The sequence below is a fragment of the Crocodylus porosus genome, unplaced genomic scaffold, assembly GCF_001723895.1.
Source record: "Crocodylus porosus isolate Cpor-Errol unplaced genomic scaffold, CroPor_comp1, whole genome shotgun sequence".
Lineage (NCBI taxonomy): Eukaryota > Metazoa > Chordata > Crocodylia > Crocodylidae > Crocodylus > Crocodylus porosus.
Genome location: NW_017728906.1, coordinates 3,394,974 through 3,422,440, shown reverse-complemented (window position 1 = coordinate 3,422,440; position 27,467 = coordinate 3,394,974). Strand labels below are relative to the sequence as shown.

The following is a 27,467-nucleotide window of genomic DNA, read 5'->3' as shown; positions in this document are numbered from 1 at the left end:
TCTAGTGAGATTACCTTTGATGCCCAGTTTTAATGAAGAACAGCTCTATCTGTGTTATGCTGACTATCATTTCTCAAAGTCTCAGCATAGCACTGGGAATGGATGCAGATGTTGGGTCAGAATTGAATGTGCACTGATATGCATGGAGTTAAACTAGTGTAAAATGGAGGAGTTCATTTAGTTCTTTCTGTCTGGGATCCTAACCTCAATCTTTTCTTCAGACTAAATAACCCCAGTTCTTTCATCCTTTCCTTGTAAGTCATGTCCCCCATGCTTCTAACCATCTTTGGTGTTCTCTGCTTGACTTCTCAACCTGTCCATGTCTTCCTTGAAGTGTGGGCCTCACCACTGGACACAGTAGTCCAGTTAAGGCCTTTCCAGCACCAAATAGAGTAGAAGAATCACTTCCCTTGATTTGCACGAGATGCCCCTGTTAATACAACCCAGCATGCTGTTGGTTGTTCTGGTGACAAGAGCTGACTGTTGGTCCACAATCAGCTTATGGTTCACTCTAACCCTCAGGTCGTTTGCTTGAGTTATTGCAGACAAGCTAGTCATTCTCTAGTCTGTATTTGTGCAAGCAATTATTCCATCCCAAATGCAGGAGTTTGTGCTTGTCCTTGATGAATGTCATCTGATTGATTTCAAACACTTTCTCCAGTTCATCCAGGCCATTCTGGATCAACCTCCAGGGTTTCTGCAACTCTACCTAATTTGGTATCTACTGAAAATTTGCTATGTGTACAATCAACCTCATCAAATAATTAAATGAAATTGTTTAATGATACCAGACCCAGGGCAGACCCTTGATACTTCTTCCCAGCTACACACTGGGAGCATCTATACATGGCTGCATGGCACCTTTGTTACTATGCTGTCATTTAATGCTTCCTTCTGGAAGTACTAAAAGATAGTACGGTAACAGCCCATCCTGTGCTGTGCTAGCCGTGCATGGTTATTTTTGGCTGCTACATCGCCATAGCAACATGCTATAATAAGGGAGCACGTTGCTATGGCAAAGTAGTGGTGGCATTACAGTTTTTGCCAACAGATGCTATAGCGCCATAGCATAGTATCTTGTGTAGGTGTGCCGACTGAATTACTGATGATGACCCATGGGGCACAATGATCCAACAAGCTTTGTTACCACTCTTTAATACTTTTGTATAGTCCAGTGATTCTTAACTAGGGCACCCTGAGGTGCCTTAATATCCTTTCAGAGGTGCTATGGAGTGTCATGCAATGATAGCACTGTTAAGTGTGCCAACAGATTCACAAGATAACCCCAGAGATTTAAAATAGGAATGCATAGCATTAAAATATTCTGATGTGTTGTGGTCTTTCACAATTCTTTGCAACAGAAAAGCTCTATTACTTTTCTGACTTTTCTGTAGTCAAACACTGAGTGAGAATTAAGAGCTGACATTTTCTAACTGGTACCTTGAGTCTTTCAAGGGGTGCCTTGAGTTTAACAAGGTTATGAACCACGGATCTAGTCTGTATTTCCTTAGCTTGTTAATGATAATGTCACTTGGGTCGGTGTCAAAAGCCTTGTTAAAGTCATAGCTTGTCACATCCACTGGTCTCGCCACATCCATAGAGCCCGCCACCTTATCACAGAAGGCAGTCGGGTTGGTCAGGCATGATTTGCTCTTGGTGAACCTATACTAGCTGTTTCTGATCACCTTGTTTTTCTTTAGGTGCTTCTCAGTAGATACCTTGAGGGCCTGCTCCATGATCTTTCCAGTTATTGAGGTCAGGCTGACTGGTCTTCAATTCCCCAGATCTTCCCTTTTCTCTTTCTTAAAGATGGGAATGATATTTGTCCTCTTTTTGTCATCTGAGGCTTCATCCAAGTTACATTCCCCCAAACAACCTTCAAAATGGCACCCAAAATGAACCTACACCACCAAGCCCAAAACAGGCAGGCCTTTCAGTCACCAGCACTCACAAACTCTCACCCAGGCAATCAAGGATTTGTGTTTCCAAGCAGGGTTCCCACTCAAATGCCCGTTTGCTGGCCTGCTTGCTGGCTCCTGTACATTCACAGGATCTTCATCTTTAATGGCATGTATAAAGCTTTAAATACTATAGTATAAAAGTTAAATACATTCCGGAGACTTAATTAGCACTTTTCACTAAAGCTTCTCAGATCACTTGGTTTAATCATTATTTGATATGTGAAAACCCTTTGGGCAGATAACCAACAGAAGTAAGTGTCCTCTCCCCCTCTCTTTTTTTGGAAATATAACCATTGCTCTTCCTGATGAGTCTCTTTGTATAATTTTGCAGAAAATTTACAAATCAAACCTGTTGCACAAAATAATTACCAAAACAAAATATGACAGAGGGTTAAGGGCTGTTGTATGCCAAATACAAGGAAATGGATTCTTTCACTGGTCTTGCTGATTAGAGGCATTTACTGTCTTAGCTGCCAAAACTAATTAGTAACTTCTTAATTAGCAATTTCTTAACCAACTTTGAGGCTTCCATGGTAAAATGCCTTAGTTCTCAAATGAAATTCAATTTGTTTGTCAAATTGGCAGAAAGATAGTAAAATGGGTGAAAATGGTGACATTCCTGCTTCAATCTGCAGGAAAGAAAGCAGAGATGCTTTCACCTTTCATTCCTGTACAACTACACAATCTTCAAGGTGTGAATTGCTGAGAGGGCTGAGGCTGAGAGCTCCTTTACAGGTGAAGATTCTGATTTCTGCTAGTGTAAATTCCTCCCACAGCAGGATGCCTCTTCAACAATTTTAGTCTGATTCTGCAAGGAAGCTGGACTCTACTATATAAATCCCATGCCCTTATCTGACCTTAAGCAAATTAGATGTTAAACATCCTCAGGCTTTTCAAATGAGAGAGAGAGAGAGAGAGAAGTGGTCAGGTGAACTATTTAAAAACAAGCCAAACTAATTGTAATTCAGTTTTCTGCAGAGCATGGCAGTGTTGAAAGAGACTGGAAAAAATCTTCCCAAGTAACCTGCTTGTTGCAGTGTCCAATATTAACCTTGGGTATTAAGACACATGCTTGTGCTTCAAATTTATGCATTCATTTGGTATTCTGAACTTTTTAATTTACTTCTGTAATAAAATAAAATAAAATGTTATGGCATTGTAGCCAAATACGAAGCAGAAGTTCAATCTTCCTGCACCACATGCTTCTTCAAAAGCACAGACAAGCCTGGTTTGTATAAAACTTATATAGGTCTTCAATGACAAGGACTGTTACACAGTAGTCATTGTTAAATTGCATTTTTCAGATAATCCTAGCAGAACAAATGCAGAAGTCTTTCAGCGAGGTGCTGCAAGATGCATTGAACACTGTTAAGTGCAGAATTGTAGTCCAAGTTTTAACTCATGCTCACTGTCACTGACATCAGTACAAAGGGATTTGTTTGTGTGATGTTTGAATAAAAAGCAGTAGTTCAATATTTGGAAACATTGCCTTTATAAACAAGTCAACGGTTTGCAGACTCTTTAGAACAACTGTATTTACAGCATCCAGAAAAAGCCAACATGCAGTAAACATAGCCTGAAATAATAATTTACATCTTCACTGACAAAACCTAAAACTCCAACAACATTTATTACAATGGCATAGTAATATCTAATTCAAATGAAAAGTTCAAAAGAGCCCCCTGATCCATTACTGAGTGAAAGTGGAAAAAGGCACATGGTTTTTTTGAAACAGACCACTTTGGGACTGGAGGGAAGGCCCCTGCAACTGCTGAGTGGACCAGGAAAATTGGAATTGCTGAGTGCAGGACATCAGGCCTTGAAACTCAATGGAGAGGGAAGTAGTAGGTTTTCTCTTGTGTAGGCCAAGAAGGAGGTGACATCAGAGAAAAAGGGCTGGAATTTAGGCCCAGTACATGAAAAGGTGCATCAGCAACTCAAGGGACTGCTCATGAGTCTGCCAAGGCAGCTGTTCTGTAGTGCCTTGAGGACAACTGTCCTGTAATGGGAAGCTGGGAAGACATTCACCAAGAGGATCCCTCCGGTGAAACCGAGGGCAGGCTCTCTTTCTCCACTGGGTTTGTGCTTATAGAAGGTAAACTTAACATGCCAGAGAAGCACACATCCTGTTTGAGCAGTTCTTCAAGATAGCCATCAAGCTGCTCCAAGTCATCTGTTTCAACACCCTTAAAATGGTAATAAAAAATAAAAACAAACAAACATGAGTGCATCTAAACACTTAATAATCATACAACATTTTAAAACAATTTGTAGGCAAACACATGTCCAAAAAAGTGTTTCCTACCCCCAAAAGCTCATAACCTAAAGTCAAATAAAGGACGGGGGGGAAATAAAGAAACAGTGATGTGACGCTACTGCACGGTCGTCTCAGGCTACTATGCAGTCAGTGTCACAAAAGAGCCATTTGTCAGTGCTACTGTGCAACTCGGGTTAATGTGCAGTCATTTAGTACTTGTCTAAAAATGTACTAAATGACTGCACTGTAACAACTGCGAAGTCAACATCTTGTGTAGATGTAGCCACAGTATAGGAAAATTGATTATAGAAAGGAAGGAGAAATTGCTTTAAAGAGTAGTCAAGGGCCATGAGCAAACTAGGAGTGGTGATAACACTGTACTGTCCCAGTGTTCCTAGTGTGGAAGCAGCCATCTTTTGCCATTATTTTGCTTGCAGCAGCACAGCAATGCCCCTCTCCAACAAAAGCAAAACCACCTATATTGGTGAAAGTGCAATTTTGCTAGTAGAACTGTGTATGTCTATACTGGATCCTTCCATCTGCTTTTTTAACATCACTTGACACTCCTGCTAGAAATCCCTTTTCACAACATGAGTTAGAGGTGGTTCTGGAGGAAAAGGGGGGGTGGGACTGGAAAAAGCTAGTTTAGATTTACAGTCAGGGAAAAAAGCAGAAAAAAGTGATAAAAGGAAACAGCATGAAGCAAAGAGAAACACATGCATAACTAGAGAGAGATGGGTGGGGGTGTCATCAAGGAGGTCCCTATAGTAAAGCAGATTGAGCTTGAATTTGATGCAGAAAAAGACGAGACGAGGGGATGGCCTGGCTAGTGAAGGAGAACACAGACATAAGCAGGTACTATTTTGCCTGGATGAGAGAGAAGAGAGATGAGAAGTAAGAAAGGTAGACAGAAGTAGTTTACAAAGAACATTATATTTGGAGCATCTTTACTATAGTGCACTATAACCTAAGGATGTTTACAATAAAAGTTTTAAAGGGATTCTTGCCAACATTTCTACTGGAAACATTTAATGGCAACACTTCACATGAGTTCAGAACATAATGAAGGAAATTCTCATTAGAGTTGTTAAGATTCTGAAACACAAAGGACACCAGTTGCTCATTTAAGGTTTTATCTTGTAAGATGCCGAGAATATTCAGCTCCCCGTATAAACTGCAGAAAAGCTACCAGAACTGAAAAATAATACTTAGAATTCATGGCATTCAAAAGTTTGTTGAAGTCTATCCCAACTATGCAATTTGTCCAATAAAAGATGTCACCCACAACATGTCTTGCCCCTCTAAAAAATAAACTATTTGAGTTCATTTCTGATGTAAATATCTTTTTTTCCAGATAGTAGACATTTACTGTTTGATGTAGGTTATTATGTTCTTTAGTATTTTGAAGTTCTTTTACATAGGATGCAGGAATTTTGAGTCAGAATGAAACACATTTTTGATTAAAGCAGAGAAAGAAAGTAAAAAGAAAGGTGCTTTGGTCTAGCTAGAAAGAGGGAACTGCATTCCAGTGAGTTGTCTGCTACCAGTAAAGAATGTTCAGATATAGGGCTTCACATAGCTGAAACCTGCTGTCTAGTTAGCAAGTTTACCTAACGATGGATATTCAGGTGGTTTCTTTTGAACCCATGGGGCAGAGCACTCCCCAAGAAGGCTAATGCCCCTCCAAAGCAGATGACAAGTTTACTTGCATATTGAAGATGCTAAGTTTCCTATGGAATTAAGCCTAGATTAGCTAGGACAGGTGAGGAGACAGACCCAGTTCATACTAGCATCAAGGGCCTCTGAAGTTTTGAAACCTACCTGCATAACGTTAGCATAGAAACAGATCTGGGTCAGCTGTGGCAGGATGCATCCAGCCACACCTGATCCAGTTTACTGTGTGAAACAGGCATCACATCTTGTCCAGCATTGGGAAGGGGCAATTTGACCTGTTTGCCTGGGGATTTCCCACATCCTTCTCTGCCCCACACCTCCTTGCTGGGATCTGTGGAGGCATGGGTTAGCAACAGAGCTGAGGAATCCCCAGAGCCACATGCCTCCATGTCAGGACCTGCACTCTATGTGAAGCACAGGTTGGCACGGCTCCCCGTTCAAAGGCACAGGGCATTGGGAATTCCCTGGCTCCCACACCACCCTGCGCCTCCTTGCTGGGATCTGTGCCAACCTGCGCTTCACATGGAAGCACGAATCAGCTCAGGTCCTCGCACAGAGTGCTGTGGAAGCCAGGGAATTCCACAGGTAGATCCCAGTGGCATGTCTGTTTAAGCAGGGAAACCCCGGCTTTCCCTTCTTACCCAGACATGTCCTTGGAGATACCGGGGATGTACTGAGGTAAGTGAAGAAACCCTGACTTTCCACACTCACCCAGACATGACCTCAGAGATCCCAGGGGTGCATCTTGGTAAGTTGGGAAAGCCTGGCAGCCACTCCAAGGCCTCGAATAGCACAATTCTGCTCAGGAATGGGCCCCCCAACCCCTTTGAACTCCAGGTTGCCAGTCCTTTCCCACTGTAAGGAAACAGACATCTGCCACAATGTAGTATCAGAAATGATTACTACCTTCTGTCACAGCCACAAATTTGGACATTTGTAGTGCAACAAAATTTAGGGATGTCCATTTGTCTTTGCTTTGTGCCACCATATAATTTTTTCTGACAGCACAAAGGCAACATATGTCTTCATCCTGAGAACTTCTGGCTAAAAACAACAGTTGGTTTCAAAACAAGAAAATGGCAAACATGGAATCACAAAAGTGACATCACAAAGAGGTGGCTAATTGACGAGTATGAAAGGGACCAGGGACTTCAATCCCAGTACTTTTGCACAGCAAAATCACCACCAATCTTTCCCATGTTTTAAATATTAGCACTACCAATATCTACAATGGAAGGTAATGCAAGGCTGAGAATTTACAGACATACTATTTACAATGTTTATCTGACTCAATTTCAGTGACCAGGAGCCAACTGCAAAGATGAGCAGGTCACTTACCTCAGCAGAAAGGTTTTTTTTTTCATTAACTGACCGGCAGTATTTCTGGAATTCAGTGACAGATCCCTGTAAGGGAAAGTAAAACTCATCATAGGAATACTTGTTTTGCTACAGTCCACTTCTTACTACCTGAAGCTTTATAGTCTCTTTGTAAGTGAAGACTTGCAGCCCTTACTAAAAAGGAACAAGCCCATAGTTGAGTATACAACACAACAGCAAACTGATATTTTTGCTTTTTGGTGGCAACATTGATACCACTGCATGGTAGAACCTGAATTCTTTACAGGACTAAGTTCCTCATCCTCTGCAAAGATGAGAATTCGTGAACTAGCTGGGGATACATATAGCCACAGCAAAGAGCTGTGCTTAACTGCTGAGGAATTACGGATGAGTGCAGAACCAGCATGCTCTGAAGCAAAGGCTGCAGAAAGCAGCTGAGTAGTTTTTCTTTAATTCTGACAACCTACTGCAAACTAAGTGGGTTGTGAAGCTCCCAGATACAAATGATTTGGGTTCTACCATACAAAAGTCCATCCATCTCTGAAACTAGAATGCATTTCGAGTCAAATCCCAGTTACAATTAAGTCAACTGCAAGGCCCCTGGCAGACATTAATTTTACCTTATAATGGGATCTGAGGAATTTTATACAGATTCCAGAAATGGCACGTCCTGTCATGCCAGACATTTAAGATCTGGCATGGCAGAATATGTGATTCTGGGGATCTGGGATAATACGTTTCTCAGTTCCCACTGCATTTCTGCTAGCCCAGGGGGACCTTGGAATCCAGGAATGGCTTTCCAATTCCAGGCTCCCTGCACACTTGGACTTTCAAGGTGGATGGGCAGCTTCACATAAGGGAGCAGGTCCCCAACGCTGGGCTGCCTGCATGGCAGCAAATTTAAAATTGCACCTGGAAGCCTGATATTGGGAAGCCATGGTGGCCCAGCATGCTCTTTAAATCTGCACATGTGCTGGGAGGCAAGCATCAGGGAGCCACTCCCTGATCCTGGACTTCCCATGTGCCTCGAACTCTGAAAGGCTTCCTCAACATCACAGTCAACACTGCCGTCAGCTTCCATCATGGAGCCAGCGGCTTTCCCTTCTGTCTCCCTTGGAAATATCACATATGCCAATAAAAGCGAGACGCAAACCTAGCGCAAAGGTGTTTCACATTTAAAAAGTAACATCCTTTTGGCTGGTCTGACATTTTATCCTGTGCTTGTTTGAATATGTGGCATGTTACAATAAATTGCACAACAAATCTAACATCTTGCAGTGCTCAAGACTCTCAGTGATTTTAATGTAGTTAAGCTGACTTGCAACACAGCAGAAGATCAGCAGCTGCACACACAGACACAAAAAGATGCCTGAGGATTTTTTTAGCTTATTCTCATTACTGTAATATTAGGTAGAAGTAGGGGGCACCCACTGTAATTAGTAGGAAACAGGTTTAAAATTAACAAAAGAATGTACTTTTTTATGCAATGCATAGTTAACTTGTAGAATTCATTGCCACACAAGTGGTGGAGGCAGATGGCAAACCCAGGTCCAAAAAGGAAATAGGCAAACTCATGGATGACCGATCTATTAATGGCTGTTGAACAGGACGATTGGAGATATTTCCTCTGGGATCTCCAAGCCAATAATGATAGATGCCAGGGAGGGTAATGAATAGGGGATAGATCACTCTAGATATATGCAGTTGAATGATCTCTCTCTCTAATGGATCCACGCTTCCCACTGCTGGAGATGGGATACTGACCAGAAAGACCATTGGTTTGACCTAGCATGGTAATTCTTATGTTCTTCCTAACATAAATTCTATTGAAATATATGCTAATCACAACTCTGGCATAGCTCCAATGAAACTAAAAGAGTTCTGACAATATGCACCAAGGAGTTAACTAAAGGTACAGACATACAACATGATTATTGTAGATTAATTTACTGTAGACTTAACCCTATTGCAAGTGTACCCTGAAGTAAAAAGTAAGCACGCAGCAGGTTTTTCTAGTCTAACAGCCTGCAATAGGTTGTGTTACATACATGGTCATGGGGAAACAGGGGAGCCAGCTTGCATTGAGAAAACCTTTATTTTAGGGCAGGATGGCTTACAGGTGTGGATACATGATTAGTATAGTTACTCCTCACTTTTGGAGGGTACCTTTTTCACAGTGTAGAAAGACTTACACTGGTGAAAGGCTGTGTGCCATGGGTTTGTTCCACTCTTGTTACAAAGCAAAATCAGCTTACACTACTGTGTCCTCATCCTAAGTGGCAATTCAACTTTAATTTTAAAATTCATGCCGGTTACCTTTTTATTAGTTTTCAGTGACTTATGGACGTTGAAAATGATTGTTCAGTTTTTCAGGCTGTCAGTGGGGTTATTTAGGTTCTATTCTAATTCTGCTGAAACACTTGAAAAAGCATTACAGTGATACCACTGCCTTTGTCCCGGCCCTGCCTCATAAAATATGAAATTAAAATGAGAGTATATTCAAGAAATGTATTTTACTGCATTTAGTTAATGTCATAATAAATATTTATAAACTTGGTACTACATGAGTTGGAGCAGCACTATACTTAAAGAAAACCTTGTGTTTAATTATGAAATCAGCTGTCTGATTAGATTGCAACTTAAAATCTCTAAAATGTTAGCCCTACTGTAGGAGCATGCATGTATTTTGGATTTACCTACATGGAACTCAAGCAGTGTGGAATAAATAAATCATATTCCACACGTTAGGAGGTATATAGGCATCTAAAAGCAATCCTATTCCACCCTGTTTGAGTCTCTGTAAAACTGACTTTTGTAATGGGCCTCTATCTTGGTCTTAAGACTGTCACAGAAAGAAGAGAGGAGGAAGAAACCCATTTATTTTTTGCATTTCTATTTTTCCAAAGGACTCCACCAGGTTGGAATAGTACCATATTTAGATACTTAGGCATCTCTGAGGTTAGATAGGATCTAGCCCATTTTGCACAGTAAGGTTGGATGTGAATTCACGGTGCACTAGCCACTCTCCATTACCTCCCTGAAGTAGAAACAGCTGACATAGATTGAATCAATGTGGGGTGACCTACCTTGCACAAAGGCACTTTCCATATGTGTACTATGCACTAAAAGTCACCAGGCAGGAAGTCTGTGTAGAGTGGCTTTGCTGCTTACTGAGGTCTTTGTGTATACAAGTCCTCTGCTGTGAGATGTTTACAGCAGCTTTTTAGCTGTCAAGGATGCCAGGAAAAATCAGATAGCTCAACTTACTAGTAGATTTTTTTTTTGTTACCTCACTGAAAACACAGTTCATGATTCTAATGAACCTTTCCAGCCTCCAGAGCATTTTTAGTTTTAGAAATGTATCTGTGAACAAATTCATAATGCACGGACACTTACTATGATATGGAGACCTACCATAGTCTAGAACAGCAATCTCCAGGACAAGCTGTATTTTTCTTCTTATGGAAAAATACCAAGAGCTCATTAATAATACAAATCTGAATTATCACTCACTGGAAGAAGCCGCTGTAGTAATTCTGCCATCTTTTCCCGAAGGTTCTTCAGCTTTTCTTTTGTAGCTTTCATTTCTAACTCGCATCCTCTTTGTTGCAATTCCCAAACTTTTGCTACTTCACAAGAGTGGCTAGTTATAGACTGAATTTTCCCAAGTAGCTGCCTTTCATATTCAGTGAAATAGTCTTTTATAACCTAGAGTTGAAATTGTAAGCGTATTTTATTAGAATTAAAAGCAATATAACTAGGATGTATTTAAATATATACGTGTATATATACACCTGTATAAATATATTTGATTTTAATGGATAACTGACTTATTGTAGTCTATCACACTTGAATACAGAGTAGCCCAGCATAAAAATGGACAATGAAACCTTGCTTTCACTGTTGACAACACTTGATTGTGTGGGAAGAGTTCAATTTAATCATAATATTTTCCTTTTTAACCTCCTGCCCCCTTTGTCTCATCTAAACCATGTTGCAGACTGAAACATTTCTCTTAAAATGCCTCCCCTTTTTCCTAGAAAGCTAATGAGGAACGCTTAAAGGCTGCCCATTGAAAATTATTGAAATTTCTGCACAGAGGAATGAGCTAAGAGTGTAAGGTTCTTATTGAGATGCGGAAACAGAGATAGCTCTACAAAGCAGAAATTCATATTGTTCTGCCTATGTCAATTATGTTCTGCATTATTATTTTGAAAGAATTGGAGTTCCATATTAGGCTGGATTTTGTGTTAAAGAGAATGGTTGGAAAAGAGTCCAGACATTTTTAATTTGCTCTCCATTAGACAGTAATTTCATCACCAGTAATACACTACAGAATTGTTGCCTTACATTACTGCAGTGCTGTGACTCTTCCAAAGATACTTCATGACGATGGCAATTCTTAGCAAATCTGAGGCTTCCTTATGGAAAATACAGTGGCTCAGCATGCACATTGTTTACAAAATTGCTGTTTAACTGACTTCTGGTAGGCAGAGAAAATTAATCTATATCTTAACCAGGAAACCCAAAGGACAAAAGCAGAAGGAAAAATCCTCCACAGGAAAATGTTGCATCTTCCATAACTGAGAATGAACAATGTAAAGACCTTTTCAAAGGGAGATGCAAAGTAAAGCTGCCTAGGCAGCATGTACAACTGAAGATAAGTTAAACAGGAAATTTGTCAGCAGTCAGCTGGGAAGGATGAAATGTTGCTGGACAATTTTACCAATACATTAAGTGTTTTTAAAAACTTTCCAAAATTATGTAATAGGTCATATATATCACCATTCTCAGTTACTCAATAAGAAAGTAAGTATAGTAAGCAACTGGGACGGGGGCTGGACTCGATCATCTTCCAATGTCCCTTCCAGCCCTGATGTCTATGAAATCTATGAACCTGTTTTCTAGAATAGATCTTTAGGTGTTTTAATCAACTAGCAATGGAAAGAGTAGCATGCTTACTTTCACCATGTTTCTGTTAAATTAGATACGCTTGTATTTGCTCAACTATAAAACAAGTTTTTCCTCCCCAAAACAGCATAGAGAAAAGAGCTCTTCATCTTATATTTGTATACCAGCAACTCTCCCTCTTCTGCCTCCTCCATTAAATACACTGGCTATCATTAAACTGCTGCTAGAAGCAGCATGTGCTCAGTCATGAAAACAACTATGAAGTTGATTCAATACAGCCCATGTTGAGCATGCCCATATCGCACATGGCTCATATTGGGCAAACACTGATGGAAACCTTTTTTGCATGTGTGGCCCCTTAAGAAAAAAACAAACAAAAGGTCAGTTACTTCTCCAGGAGGTAATGAGCACTGGGCTGGAAGTACTGCAATGCTACGCTGGCAGTCAGAGATGCCACAGCAAGCTCCAATACCTTCCTCTGGTGCCAAGAATGGTGATGGGAAGTTTTTTTGGTCAGTGAAACCTTTAAAAAAAAAAAAAGGGCAGATGTTCCTACAGGTGGGAACAGGCACCGGGCCTGGATATGCTGCCATACCAGGCCAGCACATGATACGCTGGGACAAGCTCTAAGACTTTTCCCTAGTTTCAAAAATGCTGATGAAACCCACCATAAAGGCAGGTCACTACAGCCCATCTGAATAAGAGACAGTGTCCATTGTGCTCATCTCCCCTTAGCACTAATACTTTTGAAAGTCACAGTAAGCCACTACATCAAATCTATTTTGATTTTTTCTTCACTCCCACAGAGGAGTTGTGCCTTTCTTTTCCATTTCCTGTTTCTTCACTAGCCTGAAATGTCTAGCAAACAACGAAACTGCTATGCAGCTGAGAGGCCCTGTTGCTGTCTCTCTCAGCCTGTTGCATGGGATTAGTGTTCCCCTGCCCTCTACAACATGGAGACAAATCAGGCAGACCCATGCCTCATCTGCAAATACATTTTGGAGGGTCCTAGGACTTGTGACAAGAACACCCTGTTCCAGTCATGAGTACGGGGCTAATTAGCATGTGGATCCTTTGGGGTGGGGTGTGGGGCTGGAGTTCACACATACTGAGCAATGCTGGGCTGTGAGCCACCGTGGCCTGAAATGCTGTTGACTCTGCTGGGGCCCAGCCTAATGAACTATCTGATAAGTCATGAGCTTTTTGGCACTGGACTAATATGCAGAGTTTATATTATGCATAAATAGGTACAAAAATTGTGCTTAAAAGTATGTTAATGGACTGCCTGGGCTGAAATTTGCAGTAGGCAGGGTTGAGGGCAGAGTCAGACCCCTAACAGTCTCCTGTTCCTCTCTGAAGTTCCTGCCTTCCTTTCTGTCGCTTTCCTGCTCTTATGGGTATATGCAGCTTACTTCCACATTGTGCTTGGGGACAAAACAGAGCCTGTGGAAGGTTTGACAGTAAGGGGGGGGGGCCGGGCAGGAATGCCACAGAGGGAAGTTGTGGGGGCAGAGGTCAATGGGATTCCCCTCAGCCAGCATTTACCCTGTTATAGCAGTGGAAGGAGGATGAATTCAAGACACTCTGATAATTATATTCTACACCTAGAAAATTATAACAAATTTTCCATATATAGAATCTAAATATGGGGGGGTTATATTCAGGATTATCTTGTACTCAAGTAAATACAATAATTGTTTGATGAAAAATAGAAAGAGAAGAAAATGATTTTAGTTTTAAGAAACCTTTGGCAGATTTAATCTTACAAAATAAAGTAGCTTTCTCAAGAAAGAGATAGTGAGTGCAGAGTATGTGAAATCAGTTGGGTTCCACTTGACTGTTTTATTCTTGTTTGGAGAAGACAATTATCTGGCTATCACATGGAACACCATTTTAAGTAATAGAAAAACCTTCCTATTCTATTCACCCATTTTATCCATTTAGAGCCAGTACCTGAAGAGAGACCTTAAGAAAAGAAAAGGCCAGGGGAGAGCTGAAGATATTAAGAAAATGAGTTTCATCCCTTACAATTCTTTTGTTTAATTCTTATTTACACTTAAAGCCAGCAGGAAGAATGCACCGACATTCTTCACTAGCTATCACTAAGAAATAAGCTGCAAAGGTAATGGATATATTAGGATCTTGTAATACGCTAAGAGTATGATTCTACATTCACACTCTCAAATGAAAAAGCCGTTATTCTTAAAAGTAATCCCCCTGAAATTAATGAAGTAGTCTTGCCACTAGAAGTGCCTGACTTTGAAGAGTGAACTTTAATGCACTAATGCATCCTATATCATTGTTCTTAAATGACCAGACTGTTTTGTTGGGTCTCTGATGCATTTCCCCATGACAATTCTTGTTAGATATTTAAATTAGACATACTTGAAAGAGTAGGTTTTTGAATGAATGTTTGGCTGTGTTTCAGAAAAGTAAGCACCTCTGGTTTCACCGGTAGAGTACTGGCAGTGACAACACTAACCACACTTCTTTATAAACTGGCCATCTACATTCTTTTAAGAATAAGTTGGCATAAAGCATAAATAGCTGAAATTCTATCCTCAAGTACACCTAAGAAACTTCTGGGTGCTCTGAAGTCAGAAATGCTTTAAGAGTATAACTTGGAACCAAATTTTAACTCAGTTTTACTGACCTAAGCTTAGATGTTTTGTGCACCGGATATTATTTAAGGAGACTGCATCTCTTAAGTATATGTAATAAATACAGCTAAAAAATTCAAAACTCTATAAGTGAAATAATTCTCTTTTCCCTGGAAACCTGCATACAAAATAATTTACTATACCCATCAGATGTCATATCAGTTTAAAATATAAATGAATTACATTTAATAGCTTTACCTGGCTGCTGCGCAATGCTGGCTTCTTTAGTAGTTCAGAAAGACACTCTGGCTATTTTTATGAAAAAAATGAGAATTAAGATTTACACTTAGGTTTTAAGGATATTAGAGTTATGCATGGGATTTGCAGGTGCTCAGAGAAACTGGTTTAATAATAAGATACTAAGTATAAATACATACAGAAAAGAGGCAAAGGAGCAGAGTCCTACACCAACCAGCTGGGAAAACAGAAAAGCAGGTTCCAAAGCGTTGTTGCTGTGGTTCCAAAGGGACAAAGTGAACCTTTACTATCAACTGGAGAAGTGTAAAAGTTTTTCAGTTGAGTTATTCATTTACAGAATTGCAGTAATGTCCGAATGTAAGAAAACAAACAATGCTGGAAGAGACTATGGTGACAGGATGAGACAGAACTAGAAACCCCTCTGGCTCTTTGATTTAAGAGAAGAGGTCATAGTAGTTGCTTGACCTATAGGAGAATTCATCTCAGCTGGCTGGAATAGTAACTCTCTATGGACATTTTCTAGAGAGCATTGCATCACATTTAATATGGCAGGACTAAGAGAAGAGTTCCACTGTGCTTGGTGCCACCTATACACAAATGTGTAAGTAAATACCTATGGAATTCCTCCTCTTATCCACAGTCTTCTAGGCTAGGAACAGACATTACACGTAAACCGGATTAAGTGATCAGAAACTGGCTTAAACCTGTAACAGAACAGATGTTTAGTGCACATGATCCAGTTTGAAAATGGACGAAACTGGTTTGAGAGAAAACTCGTTGAATGTAAACTTAACTGATTGGGGTCAAACCAGTTTATGCAATGTCTGTCCCAGACCCCTTGCTGATTTAAGTTCAGTCGGAGTCCCCCAGCATCCTGGCATGCTGCCTGGGCTGGGCAGGGCTCTCTGCTCCACTGCAGGGCTGGCTCCTCCCTTCTGCTCCCTGGCCACAGCTCCAGCAGAATTGCAGGTACAGCAGGGTATGGTGGCTTTCCCATGCCCCCTTCTCTCTACCTCTCACCACTCGCTGCTTAAGCAGAGATCCCTTCCTCCTCTCTTTCAAAGCATGGGCTATAGCCAGCATGTAGTATACCAGCTAATGCTGTGTAAGGCTCTGGCAGAGACTGCAGACACAGCAGGGTCTGCCTGGCTTCCTCCTGCCCTTACCCACCCCCACATTTGATGCTCAAGCAGGAAATCCACCCCGCCCTCATCTCCCACACCAGGAACCCCAACCCCAGGGACTCTAGGCATGTGATATGCTAGCTGATCCCAAGAGTTGTCTGTGTTCATGTCTTTCTCCAATTTCACTGGGATAGGAAGACAAAACAGTGACTGCTAAGGGCTTTTGGAACAAAGCAACAGGTCAGCCAGTGAGCTGTTTAAAGAAGTTTGATGCAATGGAGAGAGGCTATTGTTTTGCTATTGGGGTAATAAAGACTGTTATCAGCCCCCTGGCTGGCTTGCTCGCCTGCCAGTTGGCTTCAGACAGTATGACAAAGTAGGGAGGGAAATTGAAAAGCTCTGTATCATCAACAGATGCATGCACTGTACACCCCCCTTGCCTCAGAGTGATAGCAAGGGGCTGGCAACACTCCTGCCCCTTGAGCAGCCAGTGGGGAAAAGCCTGAGATGCTGCAGGCAGACCTTCCTAATCAGAAGTCCTCCCATGGCCTGGCCTGGCCACACCCCTCTCCCCGCATCTCAGCACTGGAAGGAAAGGGAGGGCAGCTCTAGCACCACCCCTGCCCCACCCCGGCTTCTAGCCTGAGCTACTGCAGGCATATGCCTCAATTTCCTCAGTCTAGAGAGAACATCTATCTAGTTTCAAACCAGTTCAGCCTAGCCAGGTTAGACTAACCTGCAAAGACTGAATCAATTCAGGCTCAGGCTTTTTGAATGTCTGTTCTTAGCCCTAAAGGTTTGTATGGCTAGCTTGCAATACCAAAAAACTTTACAACATGGCAAGTGGAGAAAGTGGTTGTTTTTTTTTCCCCCTAGGAGATTTCTGTATGTTTATAAAATCACCCTAGTTTTGGAGGGGTAATTGATTCAACCTTTGAATGTAAGGATAACTGATCACTGATCTTAGAGCAACCAAACCATCAAAGAGGGCATTCCCTTTCAAAATGAATGACCTTCTTCAGAAGGCAGAAGCAATTAGTTTAATTCCATGAAGCAGAATAAGGTAGAAGTGTCACTTGTCTAAATTTAAAAAATAGTTTTTTCTGTTAGGGCATGGAAAAATGTATACTTAGTGTGACTTAAAAGAAAGAGGGTGAACTGCGGATTGGGAGTGTGCAACAGCTGTTGTGTTCTAACAGTTCCATGTACATGAACTAGGAGCGATACAAATGTGGAATGTGGAGAACTCCAACTTTCACTTTGAATGACACTGGATTAAAAATTGTGTTGTTACATTTGCATTGCTTCTAGCTTGTGTATGCATAACTGTAAGAACAGTTGTGCTCAATCTTTTTGGCTCATGGGACAGATGGGCAGTGCCCTGTCTGTGTGTGGGCTGGATCCAGCTGGTGGTCCTGATTTGGCACCTGAGGCAGTCACACTGGGACCCCATCTGGTCATGAAGAGGAGCTGTGGGGAGGTGGCATGGTCTGGTCCTAAACCAGTTGTGGGAAGGGAAGGGGCATGGCCTAGCTCCAAGCTAGTTGCAGAGGTGGGAAACATGGCAGAGAGGTGTCTGACCCAGCTCCAATCTGCTACTCCAGGCTTGGGTTTCAGGGTTTTTGGAGTATGACAGGGGAGAGGGTGGAAAAATCTGGCAGTGGGGGAGTGATCATGGCAGCCGTGATTTTTAGGGTTTGGGGGTTTCACCCCCCCCCCCCAGACCTTGGGGATCATAGCTGTCATGGTCCCTAGGGCTCTAGGGTGTGGAGAAACCTCTAGACCAAGAGGATCAGTGCAGGGGGGTGTATTGCACCTTCTGGGGTGGAAGAAGGCTGGGATCAGGCTCCCCCCTGCGCTCACAACAAGGCACAATAGGATCTAATGCATAAACTCATAATTGCACCTCCTGCCATGCATCTGTGGCATGGCACAAGGCGTGACTGTGTTAATCATGCATTAGATCCCATTGTGCCACTACTTGCACATGTAGAGGGTGTCTGAAGGCAATGGGAGTTGTACTGCTAACTGTAGACAAGGCATGACAGTCAAGGCATGACTACCAACATTCTGAAAGGCTTCACACATTACCCACTATGGGAATTTACTAATACTTATCAAGCAGAGATGGATATTTCCCCATACTTGAATTCGGAAAGGCTACAGTCTTAATTCCTGTAGTTTTATATAAATGCAGGCTTTGTAATATTCGCCATTTTTTTTCACCTGTTAGAATTCATATTTAGCCTCCAAGCTCACATACCTTAAATAGTGATATTAGTTCCTCAGTAGACATACCACTAATCTGTTCCTGTGACAGCTTACTGTCTGGCAAAAAATACAGCAGAACCTCTCTAAAAAAAAAAAATTCAACAAAAAATGCTATATGTCTTTGTAAAGGTTCTGAAAAGACCACAGTTAACTCCAGAAAGTGAATTATATTCACAACCACAGAATGAAGTCCAGCACTCATGACACCTCTAGTATAAGCTCTTTTGAGATGCTCCTTTATTATTTTCTCATTTACTATGCAACAAATCCACATATAGCAAGGAAAGCAGGTTTCCTCCAAATTTCATTTTTTTGCTGCAGAAAGGTTGGCAGCATCAGACTTTATGGCCAACTTTTCAAGAGTCTATGCAGATAATTACTTCTATACAAACACATTAAGGTAACTTATATGTGGAAAGGATAGGTTTAATGCATTTCTCATTATTGACAGACCTGTCACCCAAGGAAACAGGTAGTACTCTTGCTGATTTCAGCAGATGTCTGTTCAGTTTCATCCAGATGGTAATTATCTGGTTGTTATGTTACCATTATAATGCAAAATTTAGTAAACTGTTTAATTACTGTTACTTCCACTGAACTTATAACTTAATTATGAATCAGGCTTAGACAACATAGCAGATTAAACAAACAACTCTCTTATTGAAATAGGGTATCTATTTTAATACATTTATCTATGTATACACCCTCCCTTTTAACATGGTATTTTCTTCCCAAAGAGTAATAGCACCACTAACAATTACTAATATTATGTCAGAAGAATGCTAAAGCATAGTCAATATTTTTTTTTTTTTTTTTTGAAGATTCTGCATGTTTGTTTTTCTCCTTTAGGAAATTTTCCTCACTCAGTAAGGGTGGCTATATAGTAAGTGTGCTACCAATACTGGAAAGAGAGAGAACAACAGTTCAAACAGAATTTTCATAGTTTTGCTAATTCAAGTCTAACACTTTTTTACACCAACTCTTGTCATTTCATAGGATGTCAAGCCCTCTGTAAATAATTAAGTAGGTTGCTCCCATTCACCTAAGGATTAAATGTACTTTTTTTTTAATTAAAAAAGTTGAAATACCAAAGTTGTATGTTATATCTCCTTCTTAGGTGAATGTCCTAACCACTGTGTGGCAGAGAAATAGGGGGCATTGAACCTGTTTAGCTTCCACAAGAGAAGGCTGAGGGGGGATCTAGTGGCCTGTTACAGACTAGTCAGAGGGGACCAGCAGGCATTGGGGGAGTCCCTGTTCCCCCGAGCACTACCAGGAGTGACTAGGAATAACGGTCACAAGATGGCAGAGGGTAGATTTAGGCTAGATATCAGGAGGCGCTACTTCACGGTCAGGGCGGCTAGGATCTGGAACCAACTTCCAAGAGAAGTGGTGCAGGCTCCTACCCTGGGGGTCTTTAAGAGGAGGCTAGATGAACATCTTGCTGTGGTTGTTTGACCCCAGTACTCTTTCCTGCCATAGCAGGGGGTCGGACTTGATGATCTGCTCAGGTCCCTTCTGACCCCACCAACTATGAAATTAAGTTCAGGGCCCTACTCTAACTCATGGTGCTTTACATAAAGCATCATGAGTTAGAGCAGGCCCTCCTCCTCCCACCCAAATTTGCCTGTTGGGTTGAAGGGGGAATCAAGCCTGCCTAGACTGGACCTTCTGGACCACCCCTGTCCCCAGCCCTGCCCTACTCCCCAGGTCCAAGGTTGTCAGCAGGGAGGGAGTGAAGGGAACAGCAGAAGCTACAGGGCTGCTATGCCTGGCCTGAACTGCAGTGGGGGTGGTAAAATGTAGTCCCTCACCTTGCAGCCCCTGCCAACTACCCCAGCTGGAAGGAGTTGGGCTGGGACCCCAGGTGAGGGGGCTCTGTTCTACCCCTATCCCCTTTAACTCAGGCCTGGCTTACTCAGCAGTTGCTACTGCAGCCAGAACTGGAGCAGGGGGTGGGATGGGACAGGGTGGAACGGAGTCCCCTTGCCTTGGGGGCAAGTCCCAATCTCCCCGCAAAACCCCAGCTGGGGGGCTGTGAGGTAGCTTGTGGGCAGCTGTGAGGTGAGGGGCTCCATTCCAACACTCCATTCCAGCTCAGGCCAGGCATAGCAGCACCTGCTGCTGCTCCCTTTCCTCCCTCTCCACTGACAGCGCCACTCCTGAGTGAAAAATTAACTCTTGAGGGAACACGTTCCCCAAGGTGCTCTAAAGCAGAGGGCCTTAATCTGTTACCTGATTAACGAGGGTTAATTTTCTGTGTGATCAGCCATTTTAGAAGTACTCTGCAGCCATGCATGTGTAGGTCACAGCTGTAGAGCGCTTTCTGGGGCCAGATCACGTGAAAAATGTCACTTCTGTCAATGTATGCTCCCTCTGTGTGCACACTCACTCTTTCTCTCTCTTTCTCTGATCAAATGAATCCTGCATTTTTTGCTGCAGAGTGGCATAGCTTAAACAGGGATGACGAATGTCCCCACAGGTCTGTAAACTTGTTAGGGCACTAGCCTGGGATGTGGGACAGAAACTCAGATTTTTTTTTTTTTTTTTTACCAGACTGCTCCAACCACTAGACTGCTACATAAACGGACACCATATGCACGTTCTCCTCGACTGTAAAAGGAAAGAGTAAATTCCAATCAGTTCTGTGAAGGAATGAGTATAGGGGCCTATTTCCAGAAAACTGCTCCAGCTGCAGATCCTCACCGCTTAGAAGCACCTCCCAACAGCCACGAATAAGGTGGCCGGATCCCAGGACTTAAAACTTGGTTCTGTCATCAGCATCTCCTTATGGCTTGGCTCCAGGCAGCAGGAGAATGAGCATTTTGACTCAAGGCAGCTTCCTGCTCAGTGTGTTTGTTTTGGAACCATTCAGAATGCCCAATTTTCCACATACATAATTTAAGGAGTCTTGGAGCCACTTTCCAATGTTTTAGATACCACCTAAGGACTAGTCCTTCACTGGATTTGGCCGTCTTTCTTGCAGATCTGGTGTTGGAAGCTATTTCCATTTTTGTAGTGTGGACATGGAACATATTCTGAATTCTAACATTTGTTATGTATCACACAACAGATTTCTGTCTGAAGGCAGAGATTGCTTTTAAGGAGTCTTTCTCCCATTCTGTTTTTAAAAACATAGATTATAACTTTTTCTGTAGCCAGAAAGCAGCAGAAACCTCAAAAATAAAAGACCCAAGGGAATCAGGTCAGGACCTGAAATCATAATTATTTCTGAAATAAAAACAAAGAAAAAACAAAAAAAATAATGACCAGCAGGAAAAATAAATCAAATGGCACTTGCTAATGAGTTAGGGTTGCTATATAGACAACATGCAACTCATCAAGAAAATGTATCTTGAGCCAAGATTCTATTTCACTTACTGAGGATGTAAATGGATGTAGGGTCCCTATGGGGTATAATACTCTATGCTGCTCAAGACCTTGAAAAACAGTAAAAGGCAAGTGGGTCCTCCTCTTCCCCTCTATTTTTCTGTGACTCAGTCTTCAAGGTAAGATGATGGTGCATTACAAAAGCAGATGTGATTTTCATGGACTTGAACAATGTGGAATAGGTTCTGACCTTTGCTGTCCACACATACACCTTTCTGTTTTAGTGGCACAGAATCTGCCAAAAAGTTTACCTACAGTTTAAGAGTTAAAGATGGGCAACTTTCACCATCAAGCTCCATCTACATCTCTAAGCAATTCATTCGAACTCACAACCACTTTTGCCCACTTGATGCAAGCCATTGTCCACAAGGAGGAACACAGTGTTTCACTTCTGGTGACTTGAAAAATGACCCCTCAGTGCTACTGCCCTGGGCAATACAGCTGACATGGACTCCGAAGAGAGGTTGTCAACAAGATATAGATTTAACAGAACAAAATGAAAATTTATCATCACAATCAAGCTGTATGACAGGAAAAGAGACCAATACTTCTTAGTCTCACTGTGTTGAAGCCAGCATTAGAGGAATCAGCAAATTCATGCCCTTGTTAAAAAAATCTTTGCTAATGCACATTTTGTTATATTTACTGAACTCACTTCTTTTTACATACAGATCCCTCAAAACTTGGAGATGAACTCCAAAACCATTAGCAAATTTAGGCAAATACCTTAATAAGTATACTGCAAGCTTGCTTGTACATGTCATGGGGGTTTAATTTGGTTTGTTCTCCCTAAATTGAAACAGTGGGCTTTTAAATACTGCTTCAATTTAGGAAGAATTCAACCAAATTAACCCCCTGTGGCATGTACACAAGGGTTTGGGCCTGATCCTTACCTGCCTCTGGCAGTGGGGATGGCAGGGGCGAGCTACTGGCAGGCTGAGCGGTCCCTGAGCTGGGCAGTCCCAGGGGGGCACCACAGCTGTGGAGGGAAGCACCGGCCCCCTACCCAGCTGCAGAGGGAAGTACCAGGCCTCCGTACAGCTCAGGCAGGCAGGCAGGCTCCGGGGAGATAAAGAAAAAAAAAGAACAGGCTCGTCCTTTTTTTTTCTTCTTCTTCAGTGGAGCCTGCTTGCATGGGCTGCCGGCAGGTCCCATAGCCCTTGAGCTGCATGTGGCCTGTGAAGCCCCAAGCATGTCAGCTTCCAGCGTCCCATGCACTATTGCACTTTGTTAGGTAGCTAACTAAAACCTCTCAGAGGTGTTTTATCTTGCTATGTACCAAAGTCATTTAAAGCGGAATAAGCTGTCGAATGTGCAAACTAACACTATTAAAACAGAATATGCTACTGAACGTGCAAACAGCAATGCCATTAAAGTGGTGCAAAAGGGCATTGAAGCTGATTTAAAGGCCATTTTTGTGGCATGTACAAAGGCCCTAACTTGCACATGTCCGTCTGGAAATTACTACTTAAGCTAGGCATTTAAAACTGGATTAGTATACTGCCAAAGATCTGATTCAATTTTTCTAATGTTCTGGGCAGTGTGCATGACATTCAAATACCATTTAGATTCCTTTATGGACTTCTCAAATAGTGGAAGTTTCCAAAGTGTAGCATTGCTCAACTGGGGTGGATTAAAAAGCTGCAGTTACACAAATACTATGAAAAGCATCAGAACCATTCAAGTTAAAGCATTTGGCAAAGAAACTCTCACCTTAAGTGAGATGTTAATATTGCTATAGTTTTCTTTCCAGACAAGCTCTGAGGGGACTCTGTAAGCTTTGCTGTAGCAGCCGACTGCATAATCACTTGGACTTTTCTTTCAGCGTGCTCTTTTAGATCTTCAGCCAATGAACTAGAAAAAAGTAGACCACAGATTGGTTGTAATTGTTATGCCAAAAGGAAGTGATGAAGTATCTTTTTTTTTTAATCACTTTATTATAAACCATAGATACAGATAGAGCTGCCATAGTAAGAATGAAACTAATTTTCAAATAAAGAGAGATAGCACATAAACCTGAATCTCTCAAGGACAAGAGGAACATACATATTATTTACTCACTCAGGGGACTGGCCTAGCAGGACTGGAACTGTGTATTGTTCTCTAATTTGACAGACTCCTGTAAGCCTGCTAAGCTGAGTTCCCTGGTTTTAGGAAACAATACATTGCTTTTCCTAGGCTTCTGTAGGTGCTACATAAAGTACTGCATGATGCATAAAGTATAGAACTTACTTCTACCCACAACATAAGGGGCTGAATTAGAGGAAAAATATTTACGATCTCATTTTGACATAGCATAGCTTTAATGCCTATAATATTGCTTACATATACTTTCCAGTTACTGGACCCCTTTTGCATAGAAGTATGTGGCAGCATTTACACCCACTCACCCGAAGAAGTCAAGGTTGTTGGCAGAATGCCAAACTGGTTGCATGCAAGAGGCAAAGATTTCTGTAGGTGACATTTTTTACTGGACCAACTACTTAGATGCATTTAGACAAGCTTTCACTTGTAAGGCACCAGTGTTCTGAAGAGTACTTTGCACTCAAAAAATTGTCCAAATCTCCCAACCGTGCAGTTGGTCCAATAAAAGATAATCACCACCAGAAATCCTTGCCTCTTTCTTATTTCCTGGATCATCACATGGTTCCTATGGAATTCTGACAGTAATTTCACATTTACCTAACTCTAATGGCTGCACTGAAGTGGTCCAGTTTATACTGGTGATTGGAATAGGCCTGAGGCTTGGAAGCAAATGTTCTGAAATTCACCACATACATAGTATAAATAACAACCATAAAAAGTCAAGTCTTAATTTTACAGGGAAGCTGCTACTTAGTGTGATAGCTTGTAAGATCAATAGCCCTATTCTTAGTATGCTCTTTGGCATGTTGTATTCAATGTTATACAATATATTACTATATTCGGTATCATTAGCTACAGTCATTACAAATAATTTGAAAATGGCCATTTTGTATTTTGGTAATAGTATTATTCTCACCTTTCCACCTTTGAAGGAGGCACATTACTTCCCTTTATTTTTGCAGGATCCATCTGATCAAGACAAATGCGTGTTTGTATGTCAGGCCACTTGCATTTTCCTCCAAATAAATCTACACATTTAGCAAGGAACATGAGAAGAACAAGAGTACAGATTTCTATAATCATTTGAAAGTAATTTCTTAAAAGAATGTTTTAAAAGTCATTGATATTTAATACAGATGCTATAATGCTGTCTTGGTCCTTTTAAACACCATTTGCAAGTTTTCCTTGAAACTGAATTTTGACCTTATATTTAACCCATTATAGCTTCAAAATATATATATATATGTATTTATAAATTGCAGTATTTATTCCAAATACTCCTAGCAACACTTCCATGAATGCAGTATAGAAATGAAAGTGGCAATTTATACTTTTACCTTTGTTCAACCAAAGCCTTTCATTACTTTCTCCATAGTTCGGCAAGTCTTCAGTCTCACACTCAGAATCTATAACCTGAAGTACATAAAAAATCAACACTAGATTTCTGTGTTTTAATAAGCTACTATTTTTCAAAAGCCATCGATCTACATAGCAAAATTAAATTAAAATATAATAGCTATTAACTGGAGATTAACTGCAAATATAACTGACAAATTTTGCTCTTGTTTCCATTGACATAATTCCAGCAATGTCAATGAAATCAAATGGGCAGAAACAGACTTGAAGTATTTCATTTATATGTGTTTTTCAGTTTAGTGCTACTTGTTTTCTTTTTTATGACCAAAAACCCATTATTTTTTTACTGGATAAAAATAAAGATGAAAATAAAGTGGGAAAACATGGCAAAACCTCTATGGTTTAGTACACAGTGACAAAGACAATAAATACTGTTTTGCAGTTTAATAGTCGCCTCTAACTACAGCCTTATATGTACCTCTTTTCAGGAAGGAAGTAAAGCTGATGAGCAATTCCAGTGACTACAATTTGTATACTTATTGTCAAGTGGCTAAGGAAGAACAAACTCTCACTGGGAAGAACTTTTCACTTGTCTGAAGATAAGGTGCTGTGATTTTCTGGCAACCTTGTGTGATTACTTCATACTAGTTCCTTTCCACAGAATCCTTTATTCTAGGCTTCAGTGTTTTATTCAGCATTACAATTCAAGTGGAAATGTCTTCCAGGAGTGGGGTGAGCCTGCTGTGGAAAGTTTCATCCATTTCCCCATTTGTGTTGAGGGTGCAAAGTAAAATACTTTGGACTTAATGAGGGTCTGTTACCTGAGACCTGTGTTGGTAAGGCTTCCTCTGAGAATACCAAGAAATCTGACTCACAAGCAAAAGTAGAATTTATTTTAAGCCTAAAAGATAGCTCTGTGACTGCTCTGCCAGCAGGAAGAGGATGGTAGACACCACCACCAAAGGACAAGACAAATTCTTAAGTGTCCAGCATCTCCTGGGAAATGCAATGAGTGAGGTGATGCTCAAGGGAAGCAGCTGCTAATGCCTGGGAAAAGCAAAGAGCAAAAGGACTAAAAAATAAAGTAGTAGATAAATTAGTTTCCAATTTTAATTTCATTTAGTGTAAACAGCATTTTGAGAGAGACTAGTCTTGTGGTTAAAGCTTTCAGCCAGATTAAGTTTGTGTGAACTTGGCAGGAAGTGAACCAGGTCTGTATTACTCTACCTAAATTACTTAATCGGTGCCTTGAATTCCTTGGCTGTGAAATGAGAACACTATTAGATTGTAAACCCCTCATTTAGGTTTACATACTACTCTTCACATAATGGGACCCTGCTACAGCATATTAGTGTGCCTAACCACCTATTGTAATCACCTGGTAGCAGGACTGAGCTGTCTCCAGTATGTAAGCAGATAAATCACATCCTGGATTACTGAACCTCTCCAAGAGCTACTGTATTTTCTTGTATATAACACAATCCAGGATCTTGTTTTTGAAAGGTCAAATGAGGGAGTTTTTTTTCCAGTTATGGCTGCACAAAACAGGGAGAGAACCTAATCTTCAGCTGGCTCACCCTTCTTTTTCTGCTTAACTTAGCTGAACACCTAGCAGCTGAGCAAAACTCTCTTTAAAAAGGTTAGCTGAATTAGTGGAACATCAAGATGATTAAAAAGGTGAGATAATTGTTAATACTTCTGGAGTGAAGAACTATAAGCCATTAAGTCAATGGACTCTCTTGGCTGCTTGAATGGTAATGCAACAGCTGCTGCACTGTGAAGCTGGAATTAAAGTTCCGTGGTTAGACCCAGAGGGTGGTGGCTGATAGAAGTCAAATCGTCACGGTGCTCTGTGATCAGTGGGGTCCCCAAAGACTCTGTCCTTGGACCTATATTGTTCAACATTTTCATTAATGATGTGGACATTGGAGTCAGAAGCAGACTGGTCAAGTTTGCCGATGATACCAAACTCCGGGGTAAAGCATCCACACCTGAGGACAGAAGGGCGATTCAGGCTGACCTTGACAGGATCAGCAAATGGGTGGATGAGAACCCGATGGTGTTTAACAACGCAAAATGCAAGGTTCCCCACCTTGGGAGGAAAAACCTGCAGCATCCTTATAGGCTCGGCAGTGCTTCACTGGCTAGCACTATGGATGAAAGGGACTTGGGGGTCATGATTGACCACAAGATGAACATGAGCCTGCAATGTGATGCTGCAGCTAGTAAAGCAAACAAAAAG

The 27,467-nt window shown here is 41.3% G+C and overlaps 1 protein-coding gene across 1 annotated transcript in view; it reads right to left on the bottom strand.

The window, feature by feature from the left end:
- Positions 1–3,436: 3,436 nt before the first annotated feature.
- Positions 3,437–27,467, bottom strand: part of MORC1 (MORC family CW-type zinc finger 1) — a 94,365-nt gene continuing 70,334 nt past the window's right edge. Inside the window, exons 25-31 of the mRNA XM_019557094.1 lie at positions 25,207–25,282; positions 24,786–24,897; positions 23,498–23,638; positions 18,387–18,477; positions 10,744–10,938; positions 7,231–7,296; positions 3,437–4,147 (exon numbers count right to left, since the gene is read on the bottom strand). Of these exons, the coding sequence (XP_019412639.1) occupies positions 3,986–4,147; positions 7,231–7,296; positions 10,744–10,938; positions 18,387–18,477; positions 23,498–23,638; positions 24,786–24,897; positions 25,207–25,282 (843 nt within the window). The 3' untranslated portion in view covers positions 3,437–3,985. The remainder of the gene's footprint in view (positions 4,148–7,230; positions 7,297–10,743; positions 10,939–18,386; positions 18,478–23,497; positions 23,639–24,785; positions 24,898–25,206; positions 25,283–27,467) is intronic.